At 36.6% G+C, this 21,751-nt stretch overlaps 1 protein-coding gene and 1 pseudogene across 3 annotated transcripts in view; one reads left to right on the plus strand and one right to left on the minus strand.

Moving 5' to 3' along the window:
- Positions 1-226: 226 nt before the first annotated feature.
- Positions 227-21,751, minus strand: part of IL1RAP (interleukin 1 receptor accessory protein) — a 155,773-nt gene continuing 134,248 nt past the window's right edge. For 2 of the 3 annotated variants that reach the window (XM_066241326.1, XM_066241325.1), the window contains exons 9-11: positions 12,679-12,828; positions 10,873-11,016; positions 227-956 (exon numbers count right to left, since the gene is read on the minus strand). In XM_066241326.1, the coding sequence (XP_066097423.1) occupies positions 238-956; positions 10,873-11,016; positions 12,679-12,828 (1,013 nt within the window). In that variant the 3' untranslated portion in view covers positions 227-237. Of the gene's footprint in view, positions 957-4,759; positions 8,008-10,872; positions 11,017-12,678; positions 12,829-21,751 lie in introns of those variants that run through there. The other variant, XM_066241327.1, reaches the window with a different exon arrangement.
- LOC136311992 (histone-binding protein RBBP4 pseudogene) lies at positions 16,571-17,822 on the plus strand (annotated as a pseudogene).

Below are 21,751 nucleotides of genomic sequence, written 5' to 3' on the forward strand. Positions count from 1 at the left end.
CACATACTGACCTGCTAGGGGCCAAGAAGAGTGTGCTCTTCTGAGGCCATTAGAGGCAAAAATTCTGGATGCAGGTCCTTCTGGTCTTTTGTTTCCTAGAAATAAATAGTTTTTAAAAATCAATAAAGGGGACACCACCTGTTAGTCCATTAGATGATAAAAAGATCAATTATTCCCATAAGTTCATGATACAAAGAGGGCTGGTAGAGACTGCAGCCACCACCCACCACATAGTAATTATAGGATATAAAAGTCGTTGTTATTAGATAAATCCGTGAAATGGTGAAGAGCAAGGGCCGAGATCTGGGGAGCAGGGGTTTCCAATCTGGTACCATTCTGTATCCATTGAGTTTCTGACTCTTGGGGAGCAGGCTTACAGAGGTGTGTCTCCCACTGGGGCTGGGTGTGGATCTCTGCCCGGCTCTTGCTCCTAAGGTGACTCTCTCCTTCACAGTAGGTGACGCAGCAGCGACAGGCTGCAGAAGGCTTCCCTCTGTGCTTGGACATCATGCCTGAGGCTGCAGAGGCACTTGCAGCCCTCCCTAAACTCTGAAGTTCTGGGGGCTCTTTCAAACGACTTCTCCTCCTTTGAACATGGTCCAGACTGATGTCAGACTGAGAAGAACAGCTCTCATTCCAGCCGGAGCTGGCACTCAGACTTCGTAGGGGAAGAGCCAACCGCAACGCCTTCCAGAATTTAGAGCCGGATTGTTTGGATTTTTCCCCTTTCCAGCTCACAAAAGACACGGACTCTTTCAGCTGCAGGATGCCTGGGTGTGGATGCTCAAGGGGACGATATTCAACCACAATGAGCTTGGTGGCAATGGAGTTCTGGCACATGACACCCAATTTAAATTCCAGCATGCTGATGCTCTTTTCTGTTACATAGTCTGGGCTCAGGACAACAATCATCCTTCGGCTCCTCTGAATGAAGTCAAAAACTGCTTCCACTGTATCTACAGAAAAATGAAAAGATAGGACAATGCCTAGTAAAAACTTATATAAGTTTCAGCTCATCATTGTCTTTCCTACAAAAGATAGGCAATGAATAGACCTTCAAAGATGAGAGATTAACCACCTCTGAAATTAGCCACTGATTTCAGCTCTATTGGTAAATTATTTCTTGGTTTAAAATATTCTTTCCTATCATTTTTATCTGGTGGTACTAGATTGATATCCTAAAATATTTAAAATATTTGGCAACAATTGTGACCTCTGTTTGCCAAATTGTGATTTGGCAAAAATTGTGTATTTTCTTCTGATTTCTAGATTAAATACCTTCAAGATTTTTATCTTATTACCCATATGATATGGTATCAAGTCTCTTCTCTACTTTTATCATTTTTCTCTGTGTAGTACTCAGTTTATATATGTGTGTCTTAAGAATAGTATTCTGAAGAGTACTGAACACAGCACACCAGGCATAGTCTGATCAGCAATGAGCAATAGGTAATTACCATCTTCTATGATGTATATAGCTATACTTTTTGAACCTTAAAATTTTTGGATACAACATCAAACAGTTTATACATAGTATTGACCTTGTTGCCAATCCAAATTCCTTATCCTTTTTTCAATTTGTGTGTGGGTGTGTTTGGGTATGTGTGTGAAGATATGGTTTAGCAATAAATTAAAGGGGAAACAACACTGACAATGGGTAAGAATAAGTCAGTCAATCAAAACTTTTGGCAAAACATTCAATTCTAATAGTTACTGAGGTGGATTTGGAGGGATTCCAATGGGGAAGGTTTTGACATAAATGTAGGGCTTAACTGGTCATTAGATGTAAGAGCTTAAACAATGTTACTTTCTGAAGGAAAATAATTCCAAGTGTATAAATCACAGCTATTGGCAATCTGAAAACAGGTGCTGCAGACACACCATGAGGTGCTTTGGGGGTAAGGGGTGAAATAATGACCCAGAGACTTGTCATCCTGTGAAGACAAGCTGAAAGTTTACTATGAAATTGGTCATTATGAATGTGTCAGGAATAAAGGAGTAAGGTTCCATAAAAGATTTGTTCTTTCTAATTAGTGAATTAAACATGGTTTGGAAGGGAAATTGGGAGGACAATGTTTAAGAACTTTTAACTGTTTTCAAGAGAACAGAGTGTTTTCTTGTTTCAATCTTAAAAGAGAAATCTAAATGCTCACTGATCTTCGAAGCCCATCTATCTGCGCATGCAATGTTTTGTCTAGTCTTGCTCAGTATTTTATTAGCAGCCTTTCAGAAAACTGAGAATGTGAGAGTAGGAAGTTGACTGCTTCTCCCATCTCATGGTAAATACAATATACCTTTGAAATAACATGGACAGTTTTTCATTACAAGAAACTTGCACAAATTGTGTGTGTTTCACTTTAAAATAGCCACTGGAGAGACCACTATTGAAAACAAAACAGTATCCTACGTCTTCTAAAAAAAAAAAAGCCAGTAGCTTTAAAAAAAAAATTATTAGCCTTTTATTCTAAAAGTTGGGGATTTGCATTTGAAAGAGGACTGTGCTAAATAAACAAATGTGGAATTCCAGACTTTGAGGGATGAATGTATAAGATGTTTCTCTGGTGGAGGTAAGGCTACCTACCCCTATGGGATCTTCATAAAGTACTTTGAAGGAAGTTTTATCGTTTATGGCATATTTTAATGTCTTACATATTGTCAAAACTTCATACCTGAGGATGCAAATTATTATGATTTTAATGCTGAAGATTATTTGGAGAGGGAGTTGTAAATTAGATCTTTATTCTGTTTGGCTCAAAAGCATTAGTTGTGGCTACAGAATCTGTTACTAAATTAATTTTCAACTCACATTTTCTGGTCTAGAACCTTCAAGGCAGAATACTTTTGCCTTTAAAATTCATAGCCTCTCTGAAATGTCCCTACAGCTAAATTAGGGTTGCAATATTTTTCTCTGGCCAAGTTATTAGTGTATAAAAGAGTAGAAAACCTCTTTCTGCTTGTCTCTGTTTCTTAAGACTTAAAGGGTAGTAAAGAAATAAACTGGGGACATCTAATTTGGATATTAGATCTGAATTCAAATAGTGGTTTCTCCCATTATCTACTTTTGTCTTAATATATTTAAGTCTGAATTTATCCATCTATAAATTACATATAATGAAAGCAAATTTTGTTGTTAAACAAATTAGACATACCCAAATGTACATGTCTAGCAATCACAAATTAAAATATGGACTAATGTTGATTGAATCTGAATCACTCTTTGATGGTAACTTTAGAGAATCACCTTAGTATGTGAGTTTGTGAGAGTCAAAAGTTTTGAAAATTCTGTCAATTCAGTTTAAAATACATGTGGATAAAAAATACTACTCAAACTATCTCTTAGCTCATTGCTAAAATTACTTCATATCCCTTGGGTAGAGACAGAGAAATAAGACAGACTAGTTGTTGAATATGTCTCTTTTATCATACCGTGACTTTACCTGTGTCAAAGACTTAGGCACATCCATGAATAACTGAAGAAAGTATCTTGAAAGTTTTAACAAGCTCATTAATAGCCAGATAACCACAATGACAAAATTACTGATATTGAAACTGTTGTTATTGAAACTAAATAGTCATCATTATGTTCTAGGAGTTCACTTAATATGTCCAGGGTTGGAAGAAACTTCAGATTCATCACCACTTATCCAGTGTGGAAAGCCCATATACAAAATCTTAGTAAGATTTATCATATCTCTGCCTGTACACCTCTAGTAATAAGAACCTAATATCTTCAAAGACAGTAAATGTATTATTGTTCAACTCTGTTTTAGAGTTATTTACTGAACAGAAATGTGTTTCAATATACTCCTCATTTATTGATTCTAAGTCTACTCTCCAAGAACGGTTGTGAAAGTGAAAAATTCTTCAGTAAAAAATTTTGATTACTCTAATCAGTTCACTTATAGGAACTCAATAAAAATAGAATAAAAAATTATAAGCAAGATATTTTTTCCTGTCACTATAAACTTATTATTAACTCAAAATAAAATGCATTTCCAAATGCCTATCTTATTTATTTGAAATTTGTGATAGAAATGTAACTTTGATTCATTTTTGCAAATTAACATATATTAACTAAAAGCAGGGTATTAATTAATTGATCTCATTCCAAAACAACTGCTGTTGGGTTGCATTAAAGCTTTTAAAAGATAAGAGCTTCCTGTAAGCTACCCAAGTAGCAAGTTGAACAAAAATGAACAGACTTTGTTTTGAAAGAATCTCTCAAGCGCTGGTGGGATAGCTCGGTTGGTTGGAACATCATCCTGGAGCACGGAGGTTGCTAAATTCATTCCCTAGTCTGAGCACATACAGAAGCAGCTTGATGTTCCTGTCTCTCTCTCCCTGCCTCTTTCAAAAAAACAAAAACAAAAACAAATAAAAACCATAAAATGAAGAAGATAAAAATAAAAAGATCTCTCTTTCTCTTCATCCCCTTTTTTGTCTTTCTCTCCCTGCCTCTCTGGCTTTCTAAACACAACACACACACACACACATACACACACACACACACACACACCTTTGTTGACTAGAGCAACCTATCTTTTTCTGAAGTAATTTTTAATTCATATGTAAAGAAAATGTTCTTGAGATGAAGTTCCTACTTTTCTCAGATTTCACTCAGACAAAGAAACTTAGCTAGTATAACATAACATTTTTTATGTGTATCATTTTTATTCTCATTTCTTATGCCCACACATGAAAATAAAGACATAAAACACATGCACAAAATGAAATTCAAAGCTGAAAATAAATGGTTTATTTTGAAAATAAATTTACAAATCAAATAAAAAATGAAAAATACAAAAGCCTATGAATAAAATAAAAAAGACAATCTTAAAATATTAAAACCTATGGAAGAAAATGTAAAATTAACAAATGAAGTGACACTTCTGTTCCCTAATACAATGGAGTGCTTTTTTATTAGAATCCTAGGTAATCATCTAAGTTACAATACAGAAGAGAATTAAATAAATTTTATATAATTGTGTAATTAGACATTCTATATAGCATAGTTCTTTACTAACTTTTGTGCAGGTCTTTACATTGTATATCTCAAACAATTAAGGTTGTTAATTTTTAACCTAAGAGACATGCTTTTTTTGTTTGTTTGTTTTCTTTTTTAATATATAAGAGCAATTTCTTCCTGCTCTCTAAATTATGTTGTGTCATCTCCCTCTGATATTCTGTATTAGGCATCTTCTGGGACATAAAACAAACAAAAAGCCTTGAAAATAAGTTCTTATAGAATGAGACAGATGTAAATTGAAATGCTTTAGATTTTAGCATTTGGAAAAATTCAATACCAAAAGCAAGAATATAAATAGGAAAAAAAAATACCAAGAAGTTTCTGGGGGCTTCCAACAGCATTTGAGATAAATATAGAATCCAAAAGTGCAAAAAAGAAAAGCAGTGTTGGCAAGAGAACAGAGCTCTGGTGATGGGACATTGCCCATTCACCTAAAGCTTATGCAAGAATTTGATATACAAAGCTTATCTGGAGTCTAGTCTCCTCTGGTCTTGTGAGTGCAGAACTGTTAGGAGGAGTAACTGTGGTTTGTAACAAGAAAAAACATTAACAAGGCTTAAAATGTTAGATCCAAGAGTGACTTCTAGAACAGTTTTATAGTAAAAGACTCAGGCTTTCATTCAATTAAAAAATCAATAACTCCACTATAAAAGTGATTTATTATGTACTTTAATACTCCTGAAGGATTTTTAAATTTAAGATGGTTTTAGAATTGCTTGACAACATTCATACTACTTAAATAAGGGTTTCCTTAAAATATTAATAGCATTTCATGGGCTACTCAGGCTGATTTATAGGCATTTTATTTTCTCTCCTTTATTATTCAACAATCTGAATAGAGGTTTATTTCTCAAGTTGAACACTGTGATTCACATAACTTAGTTTTTAAGTGTGTGTGCCCAAAACATAGTAATAGATGACCAGTTAATGATATTGGCTACTGCTTAGCAGGGACAACAGAAGCTCTGTACACAGAGATTCCACTGCACCCAGATCAACTGCAGCAGCAGTAAGTTTTCTATACTCATTTAGGGAAGGTAACAACAGCTACCACTCTGTGAGCTGTGGATTCACAAATAATATTAGTGTGTAGAAAAAACTGATTCTGAAGCATTACAGTCAAAACATAACTTAAATACTGAACAAGAGTTCCAGTGGCTTGTTATATTGTGCTAATGCCTATTTAAAGTCATATGCATGTGTTTGTGTATGTATGTGTGTGTAAACACACAAATATAATTCATGTATGTATATATGTATATATACACATATAATTCATGTATATTTAAATGTAATATAGATACATATATATATATAGAGTTTGTGTGTGTGTATATGTATACACATACACACATATATATATATATAAGATAGATATTTATCAGTCTGTAAACTCTGGACTTAGTTTTCACTTTTCCAAATTTTAAGAACAATGAAAGTTTACTAAAAGCAAACTAAAACAAGTTCCATTCACGGTGACTTTTCAGCTGACTTGTTTTGAGAGAGTTTATTAATTGTACCAGTGAATAAAGTAGGAAAAATACTAAGGGTTCAGTTAATTTTCGTAGAATATTAATGCTAAGAGCAGCTTTTCAGGTCACTAAGTTTAACTTCCACATTTTATAATGGGGAAACAGAAATGAGTGAGGATAAGTCACTTTCCTAATATTCACATTAGTGAGGCTGAGATGAAAAGACAAGTGGCCAAACACCCTGGTTTGCTCTTTTCTCACAAGCCAAAAAATGCCCTAAAAGCATTTTGCTATTATTTTACTCTATTAGCACCATTAGGAGAAGCTGCCTATCAGAGTGAACTAAGTGTGGAACCACCTGCAAACTCAGAGTAACTGATAGAGGCAAGTTACAGTAGACAAGAAAGTTGGAATGATACATACGGGTTGACCTACAGATATTCAGAAGTTTACTATAATAAACAATTATCTTTTCAAAGTTGACAAATATGATTATCAACTACCTGAGATAGAGGGCACAGTCCTTTATATCAGTTCTAAGGAACATTTTTAGTTATACTCTTTTATATTTTCTAAGTGAGTGGCAGTCTTGCTGAGACAGTGTATGATACAGAAGAATGAGTGAAAGAGCTCATTATCTTCAGCTGAAGTCAATATAGACCCTGATTATCTTTTTAACAGATGAGTTATAATAAAAGAAAAAGAAAACTATACGTACTTGGAAACTCATAATGACCCTGCTAACAGATGACTTATCTTTAAGGGGTCTTTTACTACATAGCCAAAGGCTGCCCTATACTGCTAAAAAGAGAGAAAGAGAAAGAAAAGAGAGAAAAAGAGAAAGAGCAAAGAGACATGTAAAAACAGGGATGGAAAACACAGAGGACAAAATTTGCATCAACCAAGTCTTTGCCTGCAAAGAATATAGTGACATCAGACACTAGTGACAGACGGGTGGCACAATCATTCTAAATCTTAGCATTGCCTGAGGAAACAGAACTACCAGTTATATAGTCACCCTGAATTCATCCCATCCATAGCATTGTTTTCTGTCCATGAAACAACAAATGCGGTACAAAGAAGGAGAAACTCTTTCTTCTTGGAGTACCCTTGGATCTGTTTGACTCCTTCATTGCCCCTTTCATACATTTTTCAAGGATGAATAAGAGAGACCCTGCTCGCCCCTTCTAGACCACCTGGCACTTTTCTTCACTGGCATGGCCACCTGCAGCTGTTTCCAGAACCTGCCCTGTGGATACTTGGATTTCTCCCCTTTCCATTTAATGACCGTGAGCACCGTCTTAGCCCTCTTCAGCTCTTTCACCTTCGTCTCCTTCACAGCTTTGTATTGTACTAAAATGACGTTGATGTTTCCCCGAGAGGCCATGTTTTCTAGGCCAGCCTTGAGCTCCAGGAGGGCTTGGGTTCCCTGGAGCACGTAGTTGGGGCTTAGGATAACCAGGAGGCGTCTGCTTTTCTGAATGAAGCTCAAGGTCTCATCTGTGACAACTGGGAAAGAAAACACCATGGGGATTAGTGTTGACCAATAAACCCCCCAAAGCAGGGAGTTTGAGGAGCAAGGGTTGAGGACTTAGGGTACCAGCATGAGAGCTGAGGTGACACTTTTGACCAAGAACACTGAACAACTTAATCCTTAGATCCTTTCACTCCGTTCTCTTGGTGCCACGCTCCTGAGGAAGAACAGAAACTATATGCACATATGCCAACCACAAAATAATTCCACACAGGACTGAAGCCAAAATGTGCTCTCATGACCTTGGTCTTCAAAAGCATTAGTTGGGACATTAAATAATAAAAGGGTTGTATTAAAATAAATTTCTTCAAGCCCTGTAGCATATTGTGCCCCATCCAAAGCAGTTCCTGAGCCCTTTCTCCCCAAAAACACCATTTACCAACTTTCAAGGGCCAGTTGAGCGTTCAATAATACATACAATGTAGAATCAAAGTCATAGAAATTCATTTTTCGCAAACACAGAACAGCAAGAGCAGGAATCTTCTTCTTCTTTTTTTTTTCAGTCCCTCTCTGTTGCCAGACACCTCCCCACTAAAATCTCATTCAAATAGGACCTAAAAAACATCTAGCCAACTGAATGGCATTTTGGCTGGTGTTACATTCTCAGCTTAGCTTTCTATTTCTCTGCTCAGGAGACTCAATTAATCCTCGGATCTTTCTGCTTATACTCTTATCATTACGAGGAAGCCACGTGTTTCGGCAGCTGCTGGCTCATCTGTCTGCCTTCACTACTAGGCAAATGCTTTCTTCAGGTCAGAAAAAGAAGAAAGATCAAGGAAAATGAAAATGCACTTTAATTTTATTCTGTTGTCAGGGCTTTGATTTGTTCCTGTCACTAAATTCTTGGGAATTATCTGTCTTGAGGTTGCTTATCAAAGACTCTAAAACCCTTTACCTGGAGTTCAGGTAGGAAACAACTCCAGGGAATGAACTAGTGTTGTGGAAAGCTATCCCATGACTCACCATACTTTCCTAAACTGACACTTTATCCCTTAATCTTCATAGATACAGAGACAGTGGGGGAAATTTGCAATTAAAATAGTATGTGCAGCCTGGAAGAGAATCCAGGAATAAGTAATTTTCTACTGCAGTGTTGTTGGAGGCTGACCATGTGTGAGTATGAAAAGACCCAGAGGTGAAGAGAACCCAGTAAGAACAGCAGGGTGAATGCAAAACAAGAATTAATTAAACCACGATTTCCTGTCAATATTATACTGGAGGAAGTATCCACTGCAGAACACAAGCAAGATGAACTTTTGGGTGATGACTGTACAGATAAGTGATTCAGCTAATTCAACATGAGGTTAAACAATGAAGTCTATTCTATATTAGACTTAAATTGAGGCAATCCACAATTATTCATATAACATTTAAAAAGCATATGAAGTGATTAGTGATTAATGCAAACCATATTTTAGGGAAAGATTAGTTAGTTGTGTTGAAGGTTAGAGACATCACAAACATTTCAACATTACAAAGATTAACAATGGGTTTAGTAACGTTATTATGTACAGTGTGTCCATAAGTCATGGTGCACTTTTGACCGGTCACAGGAAAGCAACAAAAGACAATAGGAAAACACTCCCAGTTTCATATCTATTCAGTGCAGTTCGATGTGGGCTCATGCAAAGATTTTTTAGGGTTCCTTAGGTAGCTATCCCGTATAGCCTCTACAGACTCGTCACTGACTGATGGCCTACCAGAATGGGGTTTCTCCACCAAACTGCCGGTTTCCTTCAACTGCTTATCCCACCGAGTAATGTTATTCCTATGTGGTGGCACTTCATTATAAACGTGCCGATATTCATGTTGCACTTTGGTCATGGATTCGAATTTAGTGAGCCACAGAAGACACTGAACTTTCCTCTGTACCATCCACATCTCAAGTGGCATGGCCGTGGACTGCTCCGCTGTATACATGGTGTTATGTCATCATCTGCATATGCGCACATGCTGCCATATCATCCTACAGAAACTGGGACGGTTTTCCTTTTATTTGGTGCAGATTTCACATTTCCATCGTCTTTTATTGCTTTCCTGTGACTGGTCAAAAGAGCACCATGACTTTACAGATATACTGTATTTACAAAACAGACTCAAATGGACCTTATATGTTACTGTGTAACCCTAACAATACAGATATATTTTTATGTGAAAACATTCAGTAATTTAAGCTTCTTTCTTTTTAACCTATTAGAATACACTGGACTTGTAAAATTTTAAACTGTATCTCAAATGCATAAGTTGATAGAAAGGAAGAAACCCAACAGAAAGGAGAATTTGAGTAATGGTGATTTATGAGGAAACAAAAGTGAGGAAAAGAAAGTTAACAACTGCTAAAGGAAAATATCCTGATTATTATCAGTGAATAATATAAAGAAAAATTTCATGCACTCTCTTCTGCAACTCATTTTTAGTAAAATTGAGTAAGCCTCAATCTTGATAAAACTATTTTTTTAAATCAGTCTTTATAGAAAAAAATTGGGGCAAATTAATGCAGATTATTCATTAAATCTTCTAAAAATCTAAATGTGAGTAAAAAGGATTTTTAAAGGTATGGAATTTTAGAGAGCTCTAATCCACTGTGTACCAAACTTTTCTGAAATTTGAGTCTTTAAAGCTTACAAGGAAAAATATTTTATATCGTAAACTGCATTTGAATAGTCTACATCTAAATGTAAGTTTATTCCTGGAGCGTCTCTATTACATCAAGTAATGGGGCATTAACTGTCCAAAGATGCCAACACAGAGCTGTACCATGATTCTTATCCATGGTCCAAAGCTAATTATCCCTTTGCCTTGCATGGTAGTGTCACTGTGTATTCATCTGAAATACCTACTTCCCCCAGGCAGACTGTCTCGGTCAAAGATGCACAGCTTGTATCCAAATTCATTCTCCAAAACTCCACGCAGTGTCAGTAATACAAATTCTTCTTCTTCAGCATTCCTTGCATAGGATACGTAAATATCATATTCTTTCCCATCTAGAAAAAAAAAAAGGAACACAGATCCAATAAAAATGAGAAAAGTTTCTCAATAGTATTGCATGTTTTTCTTGAGTCAAACTTTTGTGAATTAAACATTCTCATTTTTTTATATGTATGAATTATTAGACAGATTCTGTGTGATTTCCTACTTCTGACAGGTCTTCAGGCAAAATATCTCATTTAAGGGGTAATTGAAAATTTTATCCGATATGTCTTCTACCCTCATCTCACTGAGTCCAGTTTCTATGGTGGACAATAAGTAAAGTTTGGTTTATTCAACTATGAATTAACTGAATCAGGAAGCAAATAGCTAATCACAGGTACTGGCAATTAATACTATGCAGAAAATTTCTACTATTCTAGTATGTCACTCACTAGTATATCACAGTTATAAACTAAGCAAGCCTTTTAGAAATGGTCTAATAATTTTAACCTGAAAATAACTATACTTAAAAATATAATTTAATATATAAATAAAAATATAACAGTCTGTATAAATCAATTTTTCCCCAAGTTGCCCAATTACAAAAATCACCTCTCATTGAAAACATAGGTTCTGTGTCTCTTCCACAAACCTACTGAAGAAGAATCCTTATGGGATGGATCTAATAATCTGTAAATTTAAAGGTTCTATTTGTGTCACCAGGAAATTACACACTAGAACAGAGCTTCTTAAACTTCAATCAGTGTATGAACAGCACAGGATACGGTTAAAATATAGATTCTAAATCAGAATAAGGGTTTGGTCCCATGTGCTTCTGATGCTCTTTATGCATGGGTCACTCCTGAGTACAAAGAATGTAGACCTGCACCATCCAAGTATAGCAGCCACAAGCCCTAATGAGCACTTGAAATGTAGTTAATCTGAAGTGAGATGTGCTGTAAGTGTAAGACACAATACATACTGGATTTTGAAGATTTTTACTACCAAAAATAAGACTGAAATATCTCTATAACAATATTAATTATAGGCTAAAGTGTTACTATTTTTGAACATATTAAGTTAAAAAGATATGCCCTGATCAGGCAGTGTTGCAGTGGATAGAGTGTTCAGATTGGGGTGTGGAGGACCCAGGTTCAAAACCCCGAGATCACCAACTTGAGCGCAGGCTCATCTGGTTTGAGCAAGTCTCACCTGCTTGAGCCCAAGGTTGCTGGCTTGAGCCCAAGGTTGCTGACTTGAGCAAGGGGTCACTCACTCTGCTGTAGCCCACTGGGCAAAGCATATATGAGAAAGCAATCAATGAACAACTAAGGTGCTGCAATGAAGAATTGATGCTTCTCATCTCTTTCCCTTCTTGTCTGTCTGTCTCTATTTGTCCCTCTCTCTGTCTCTCTCTGTCTCTGTCATACACACAAAAAGAGATATGCTATTAAAATGTTCACTTTCTTTTTACTTTTCCTAATGTGATGAGTAAAATATCAAATTATTTATATATTTGTGGCTTGAATTACCTTCCTACTTGGACAGTGCTAATCCAGACTAAATCCCATATTGAAAAAAGAAATAATGTGCATTAGAACGATTTTCAATAGTAAAGGCTGAAACAAGAAGTAGTCTGATTAAATCTTCCATAAATCTACCGTAAATTTTATCAAGCCAACATGTTTTCTAAAGATGACAGTAGGAGAGATTTACATCAAAGTTTCTTTACTCACCTAAAATAGTTTCGTCTGTTCCAAAATGAGCTCGGTAGAAGAGGACCATCTCCAGCCAGTAAACGTGGTACACGACTATGAGGATCACCACCAGCAGGACTGTGACTCCAAAACCACACGCCAGCTCCACTGTGTATCTTGGAGCTACCACTGGAGTAAACAACAAGGAAACAACTGATTTCCACATGGTGATCAGAATGACCAATCATGCTTCAAATAGCCGAAAAAGCCAACCAGCTGAGCCATGCATCTGATTTATACGTATGAACAAGCAGAGATAATATAGTAGGGGTAAGGCACTATGTTTTAATACTAGATGTGTAATATTTATCTTTTTTGTTTTCAGTAATGGCCATAGAAGGCATTTTTAGCTATTAGATGGTTTCAGTAGACTTTGATGATAAATAAATTAGAACAGAATCTTAGTATTGGGAAGGATTTAGAAGGTTTCTAATTGAATTTACTATCTGATACCTGATTCTCCTCAAAAATATTTTTGAAAAGTATTTCATCTTCTGTTTGTCATTCCTTTGGGATAGAATCTACCTGGATTACCCCTGGATGTTGGTAGAGTTTTAATGATTGAAGCAAAATCTTATTATGTTTCCTTCCATTAGTCTTAATTTTACTTTCTAGTCCAATGCCATATGGAAGAAATTTAATTCCATTTCCTTTATATTTAGAAATAAGTCTCAAAATTGTTATTTTCATTGGGAAGAAACAGAAGATATCCATCAAATGCTCAGTGTGTGTGGCTGACAGTTATCTCTTAGGTATATAGTTCTAGGATACATATTCCAAAAACTGCCTTGCAATAACCAGGGATGGGCAGATTTTCTTATATTGTAATTTGTGTATGAGCTTGCTTTTCTATGCTCTTTCAATCCTCACTAAACTAGATATTTACTGTCTTCTAGGTAGAGTCTATGTCTCCTTATGTATTCTACTCCTAGAACACCTAGGATCTGAATGAGCATTTCCAGATATAACTGTGTATACTTCTGGGATATTTTTTAAAAATCTAATATGACACTATGTACCAGCAACTTCATTTGGCTGCTTTATTAGCTTATGATAAGAAGCTTAAGAGTTTAAAGAAGAAAGAGAATATCTACTGGATCAGAAGCAGAAGTGGCTTAAATTATATATTAGTTGATCTGACAAGTCGACATCTGTTATTTGTTAGTAGTGTTTGAGGTTATAATGCTGGATAAGAAAGAGAAGGTCTTTGCCCACTTAGGGCTAATATCCCAATGTGGAAAAATAAATAAACAAACAAATAAATAAATAAATAAATAAGAGAGTTAGTTTTAGATAGTAATAAGTGCTATGAAGGAAATACATCAAGGTAATGTCACAGAGGTGCCTGAGGGGTGTGGTTGAGGAGGAGAAGTATATTAGGTAGGGTGGTGAGATTAGGCATCTTTGAGCACTTGAACTTTAAAAGTGGTGTCTGCTGAGACAAGGTATAGTAGAATTTTGTAGACAGGTGAAATTACTAAAGCTCCCTGATTCCAAATTCCAGAGATCTTTCTATAACACTACTGTGAGGTTCAGTTACTTTTTAAAGTCCTTTTTAAAATAGGTACCTATCCTACGGGGAAAATGGTAAGCAGCCTGGAGCCTAGCCTTAAGTCCTTTATAGGGTAAATCACAGTTTTGAGTTCATTATCCTAAACTCAGGGTATTAACCCTGCTGTACATATAGCCTGGCATTCAGCAGTGCAGAATTATTATCAAGTACTTTTGTACTTGTTCCATGAGTAATGGTGCTTTAAAATAAGAAAACTCCATTGTAAAATGACAGACACTATGTCAGTGCTGTTGGTGAGGAATTACTAAACTCAGTGAAAATTGCTGTGTCCTTGGTGTTTCCAAGTACATGTTACATTAACAGCACACTGGGGTAATTCTCATCATCATCTTCATTATTTCTGCAGTTATTTTGGCTTCATCCTGGTAGACATTTCACAACAGGGAGGAAAAAGAGAGGTCAGTGGATGTATTGTATTTACCTGAAATGGATTTTTAAAAATATCAATAGATATGTTCCTTAATGATCAAGAGATCAATTACCCTTATTAATTTCCCTCAGCCACATTCATTTTATCACTGACCATTTTACTTCTTGTGGGAATTTTTAATTCTTTGTGTGTCATACAATTATAAGTGTCACATTTACAGATTACATTTTGTGGGGCCATCTTGATGATATCAGGAAGTTCTTAATGCTATTTAATGAAATGAACTCAAGATAAATAATCCACAAGCCCAATTACTAAGTGACTTACATTAAATGCAGAAAGTGTTCTAAAAATGAAAGCTTTCATATAAAGCTGTGCTGGCTTGTAGGGACAGGGTGACCCTCAGCCCACATTTCCCATCTGCCCCAGCTGGAATGTCTGATGTTTTGGCATAAAGATTTTACTCTGATGCAATCCAAGACTGAAGAGTTTCCAATCAGGAAGGGGCGATGCATTTTGATTAATTGGACTCCTGAACTGTTTCTCTCTTTGATCTCCCTGATATGTGTCAGAATGTAGCCACATTTAGCCACTTGCTCTGCTGTTACTCCCTGGAATCAGAACTCATTTCGCATTTCTACAGTAATAACTAGCTTTAAAGCCCAAAGTTTTAGCTAACCATTCTTGGTGAAACCAATTCAGCACCTTAACTGTAGTCTTCTTTCCTAATTCAAGTTATGGGTCTACATGCATGTTCCTCCTTAAAGAACTGCTCTTCTCATCACTGTCATTATTGTAGTTGGGGCCTTGCTGTCCATGGAGTCTCCCAACAAAAATGCCAGCTGCTTGGACTTCCAAGTATTCCTTCCCTATTCTTTGTTAAATTGCTGGGACTTCTCAATAATCTTTGGTGCTGTGGTGATGACCATATTCCTGAATTACAAAGATTTAAATGACAGTGATCCAGAAACCTATGACTGAACTGACCTGCAAACCCGACTTGTTTGCTATTACAGTATTTTAAAATTTGTACATTTTGGACCTTAGCTTCTTACCTTAGAGGAATAATTGATACTGTAATACTTCATAATATCTAAAATAGTGTAGGAGTGTGATCTGTGAGAGCAAGAGCACAAAAAAGGTAAGTGCCACGATCACCCTGGTTAATCAACTGAAGATACTTTTGGGACAGAAGCACAGACAGGGGAAACAAAAGGTACATTAAGTCACACTGAGCTAAGGAGAGAGAAAGAAGAGTTCAGGATTGTTGACATACCGGCTTGGGTATTAAAGAAAGGAAAATTGTGTAGAAATGAAGCTTTAGAAATCCACAAATGTTTGGAAATAGGATATACTTCTTTGCATTTTAGGGTGACATCATCACAAGGTTAGGCAAAGAATAGTTACCAGTGAAAGAGGAGGGCGAAGGAAGAAACAACTGCTAGAGAGCTGGGAACTGAGTAATTCTAAGAGCATACGCGGGTCTGGGACCTGCTGGAGTTAAGACCACTCAGAATTAAGAAACTTAGCTCATCAAGTGTTAAGTAGAAACCCCAGTTGGGCTGACGACTTAAAATTGGCCCAATTCTGTCTTAGAGAAAAGGCTATTTTAGACCCACTGTAGCAATGATAATGCTTTAAAATAATACACAAGTTATTATGTAAGTAAGTTAACTAACTGCTGGGACAAAACTTAACATTCACAAAATTCAGACACTCAATAATGTAATCCATAATGTCCAAAATGAGTCAAAAAAAAAAAACTATGCAGAAAAGGAAAAAGAAGACCCACAATCAGAAAATAAATTAGCCAATTTAAACAGAACCAGAATTGACAAAGATGATAAAATTAGCAGTTAGGGCTTTAAAATCAAAGGGAGCACTTATAGCCTCCCCACCCCAGGATCCCCCTGGTTTGCCTGTTTACCATGGCCAACAAGGAAGCAGCCTTTGATGACGAAGAAGTATATGTCTTCAGTGAAATGCACAAAATATGGACAAAGAATACTCCTTGTCTTTATGGTTTGGTGATGATTCATGCTTTAGAGAGGCCCAGTCTAACTGCACAAGGGCTTCCAGAGATAACCAGATCAGAAAGATAAGATCTTAGTATTCATTGACTGGTTTTGGGGACACACATATTGGATGAACAAAACCACTTTGTGATATCCAGTGTGCATGCTCAGTTTGATGCTTCTCACTTCAACAGTAAGGAAGAAGAATTTGGAGGTTCTGGCTCTGTCAGTGGAAAAATTGAAATAGAAATCAAGATCAACCATGACAGAGTAATAAGGGCACATTATATGCTACAGAACCCTTGCATCATTGCAATAAAGACTCCATCTAGTTTTGTTCTTGTTTTTGACTGTAGAAAATATCCTTCTAAACCAGATTCTTCTAGAGAGTGTAACCCAGTCTTGCATCTCTCTGGATATCAGAAGAAAGGCTTTCTTCAAACCCAAATCTCAGTGGACAGTTACTTGGTGCTTCAAAAACACACTTTCTTCCTATGGAATTAACACTGTTCCAAAGAGAGGAAAGTTGTGGCTGCAAAGACCGTCCTTACAGGGTGTACATACAGCAGTAGTAGAAGATGCTTCTGGCATCTGCTCCTTTGAGTCATTAGGTCAATTGCTGATAATCAGAAACTTTATGGGATGATAGGGGATACCTGCTCAAATAATACTTTCAAACCAAGCCATTCAGTTGATACTCACACTATTGAAGTGAACTTCCTTCCTTTCAGTCCTTAGAGTGAGTTCATTTTTGCCACAGGATCAGCTGATAAGACTGTTGCCTTGTGGGATCCGAGAAATCTAAAACTCTAAGTTGCATTCCTCTGAAACACGTAAGGATGAAATATTCCAGGTTCAGAGGTCACCTCACACTGAGACAATTTTGGCTTCCAGTGGTACTGATCGCAGACTAAATGTCTGGGATTTAAGTAAAATTGGAGAGGAACAATCCCCAGAAGATGAAGAAGATGGACCACTGGAGTTGTTCTTCATTCATACTGATCACACTGCCAAGAGATCTGATTTCTCCTGGAATCCCAATGAACCTTGCGTGGCCTGTTCTGTGTCGGAAGGCAATACCATGCAAGTGTGGCAAATGGCAGAGAATACTTATAATGATGAAGACCCCAAAGGAAATGTGGATCCAGAAGGACAGATGTCTTAGATGAGTCCACACTTCTTATGCTTTTAGATTCCCTCAACAATGCCATTAGCCCAAACCAAAACTGTTTTCTAAATATTAATGGGTAGACTTGATTCAGAAAAACCATAGGCTTATTTTAAATTTTCTTCAGAATTTTTTTTTTTTTTTTTAGTAAAAATGATCTAAAGTAGCTACTGAAAAGGGAATGTTGTATGTGGTTATTTTTTCTTCTTATGCTTTATCCCCAATTTTTTTTAGACTCAAGTAAAGGTCAGGAGTAATTAAAGAACAGACACAAGTGAGGTAGGTGGCTGAGGCCTGAAGTGTAAGTCCAGCAAGATGTAATTTTTATTCAGGAATTAGGGGGGACACCAGTCCTGTAAATTCCTACTCAAACATCTTCACACCTAACTTTCCAGGAGGCACATCTTCCTATGCCAGTGGTTCTCAACCTATAGGTCGCGACCCCAGTGGGGGTCGAACGACCAAAACACAGGGGTCGCCTAAAGCCATCGGAAAATATACAATACATTTTTAAATAAAATATGTATTTCCGATGGCTTTAGGTGACCCCTGTGTTTTGGTCGTTCGACCCCCGCCGGGGTCGCGACCCATAGGCTGAGAACCGCTGTCCTATGTGGACCAGTCTTCTCTCAGTTTCTTGCGGTAAGTCAAAACTACATGTTCATATACACTACATATTTTTGCTTGTCAGTGTATTTCTTAACTGTGTACATATGATTATTCCTTTCTGTAAAATAGTTTTTAAAAAGACACTTGGGAATACCAAGTTGTAAATGTGTATGTGTTTAACCTGACAGGTAGACTGTCAAGTTGAGAAGAGGGAATGTATAAGAGTGCTTTTTTTTTTTTTTCCTTCAGGAGTTAGTCCTTGACCACTAGTTTAATACCATCTCTACTTTGGGTGACCTGCTTTACCAGTAGGCATGTTATTCTCTGTGACTAACTGTATAAGTGCTGATAATGAAATAAATTGCTTTTCTGCATAAAAAATAAAGGATGAGTATTTTAAATGTTTGTTGATTTAAAAAAAAGAGTACTATAAGAGCAAATAGGAAATATCAATATAGGTATTCTGACAAAGAAATGAAAATTTAAAAACCAAAAAACAGAATTTTCAATTTAAAAACACTGCATATTAGACATAAAAAATGAAAGGATCAGTGAACACTGAAAACTATTTTAAATGAAACACAGAGGGGAAAAAGGATGAAATAAAATTAATGAGAACCTCAGTGACCTGTGGAACATCAAGCATGAGTACTCTATCTTAATTTCAATTGTAGCACTAGAAGAAAGGAATGAATGAGTGAATGAATAAATTAAAGGATGAGCAAAACCTTTGAAGAAAGAATGGCTAGTTTTTTGTTTTTTATCAAGTGAGAGGCAGGAAGGTGGAAAAACAGACTCCTGCATGCACCCTAACTGGGATCCACATGGCAACCTCCATCTGGGGCTGATGTTCTGCCCATCTAGGACCACTGATCCATTGCTTAGCAACCGAGCTATTTTAGCGCCTGAGGTGAGGCCATGGAGCCATCCTCAGTGCCTGGAGGCAACTTGCTCATTCAAGCCATGGCTGTGGGAGGGGAAGACAGAGAGAAAGAGGGAGAGAGAGAGAGGGAGAGAGAGAGAGAGAGAGAGAGAGAGAGAGAGAGAGAGAGAGGGAGAGGGAGAGGTGGAGAAGCAGGTAGTCACTTTTTCTGTGTGCCTAACTGAGAATCAAACCCGGGTCTTCCACAAGCCAGGCTGATGCTCTACTGCTAAGCCAGCCAACCTGGGCCAATTTTTTTCCTAATTAAAGTAAATAAATAAATAAATACACCAAACCAAGTAGTTTAAAGAATCCTAAATAAGGTAAATACAAATAAAAACACTTCAAAGTATATCATAATGTAATTTGGAAAATCAACTGTCACTTCACTTCCTGCTGCCATTCATACTAAACCAAGAGAGTGCCCTTCTGTGAAAGAGCTACTCAGCTAGCTTCGGTGCATAGACTTCTACATCACTCCTAGAGTCAACACTTTTAAGTAATTGCACTGATCTTATCTACCTGACAATAAGTTAAAATTTATGTCAGCCTCCACAATTGCCTCCTAAAACACATGCCTCTAAAGACAAAATATTCCATAGTAAGGGAATCTGGAGTCAAATATATAAATATTTGAAAAAATCCTGCCTACTGTATTCTAACCCCCTGCAGATATTCATACCAAATGGTGATAAGTTAATGATACTAAAGCACACTGAACTAAAGTAATTTGATTGATTTTTGTTTAACTTAAACTTAAGTAATACTGACTTGACTATACAAACCTTTGTCAAATAATACCTATGAAAATCTTGTGGAAAAAATACTAATTTATTACACATTAAATGTATATGTTTAAATGCCAGTAACTGTGCCGAGTACTTTAAAACAAACTTATGAGGTAGTACTATTTTAGCAATTTCAAATAGAAAATGAAGCTCAGAGATGTGAAGTGCCTCTTCCAAGGTCACAAAATTAAGATGCATAACAGCCAAGATTTGAACATAGGTCACCTGAGTCTGGAGCCTTACTAGTGTTCTTATGGACTTTAGGAAACACTGTCCTATAACAGATAGTTGAGTATTTTCTCTTTACATCTCTCTCTCTCTTTCTTTCTTTCTCTCTCTCTCTTTCTTTCTTTCTTTCTTTCTTTCTTTCTTTCTTTTTTTCTTTCTTTATTTTTTGAGAAAGACAGACAGACATGAAGGGAGAGAGATAAGCATCAACTCATAGTTGCTGCACCTTAATTGTTCATTGATTGCTTTCTCATATGTGCCTTAAGTGGGAGACTCCAGCTAAACCAGTGACCCCCTTGCTCAAGTTAGAGACCTTGGGCTCAAGCCAGTGACCTTGGGTTTCAAGACAGCAATTTTTGGGCTCAAGCCAGCAACCATGGGATCATGTCTATGATCCTGTGCTCAAGCCAGATGACCCCACACTCAAGCTGGTAACCTTGAGGTTTCAAATCTGGGTCCTCAGTGTTCCAGGCCAATGCTCTATCCACTGCACCACTGCCTGGTTGGGATCTTTACATGGATTTCTGAGGAACAGAGGCAATTAACTCTCTAAAACCAATCTTGAAACTTTCTTTTAATATATTTTTTAAATTATTGACTTAAAAAATTTTTTAAAGATTTTAATTGATTTGAAAGAGAGAGAGAGAGAGAGAGAAGGGCATGGTGTGGAAGAGTAGGAAGCATCAACTCATAGTATGTGCCTTGACCAGGCAGCCCAGGGTTTCAAACCAGTGACTTCAGAATTCCAGGTCAATGTTTTATCCACTGCACCACCACAGGTCATGCTTATTGACCCTTTAGAGTGAGGACAGGAAACAGAAACATTGACTTGTTGTTCCACTTATTTATGCAGTCATTGGTTGAGTTTTGTATGTCCTCTGACCAGGGATTGAACCTGCAGCCTTAGTATACTGGGATGATGCTCTAACCCAGTGTTTTTCAACACTGATGTTGCATCAGGGTGGTTATCACTTTCATGGACTAGCATGAAATTAAGAGACAGGCATGGGTTCATGGATCAGTGGTTAAAAAACACTGCTCTAACCAACTGAGCTAGTGGCCAGAACCCAATCTTAAGACTTCTTCAGAAGTATATACACTTTCAGCCTTTGCTCTTTACTTTCTAAATTGTAATTAAAATGCTAAAGTCTTCATTGGCTTTTTAAAAGGTTAAAATCCCATTGAAAAAGGTAACAATTATGAATTAACTTATTTTTAAACTTTTAATATAAATATTATAGTCACCATTTGACACCAGGATCTGAAATAATTATGAATGACTTGGCAGTGTGTGATAAATCATCATTATCTATCTCCAGATTATTGAAACACATTCTTAAAGGAATTAATTGGTTGATATTCTCAGAGAACCCAAAATA

The sequence above is a fragment of the Saccopteryx bilineata genome, chromosome 8 (assembly GCF_036850765.1).
Source record: "Saccopteryx bilineata isolate mSacBil1 chromosome 8, mSacBil1_pri_phased_curated, whole genome shotgun sequence".
Classification (NCBI taxonomy): domain Eukaryota; kingdom Metazoa; phylum Chordata; class Mammalia; order Chiroptera; family Emballonuridae; genus Saccopteryx; species Saccopteryx bilineata.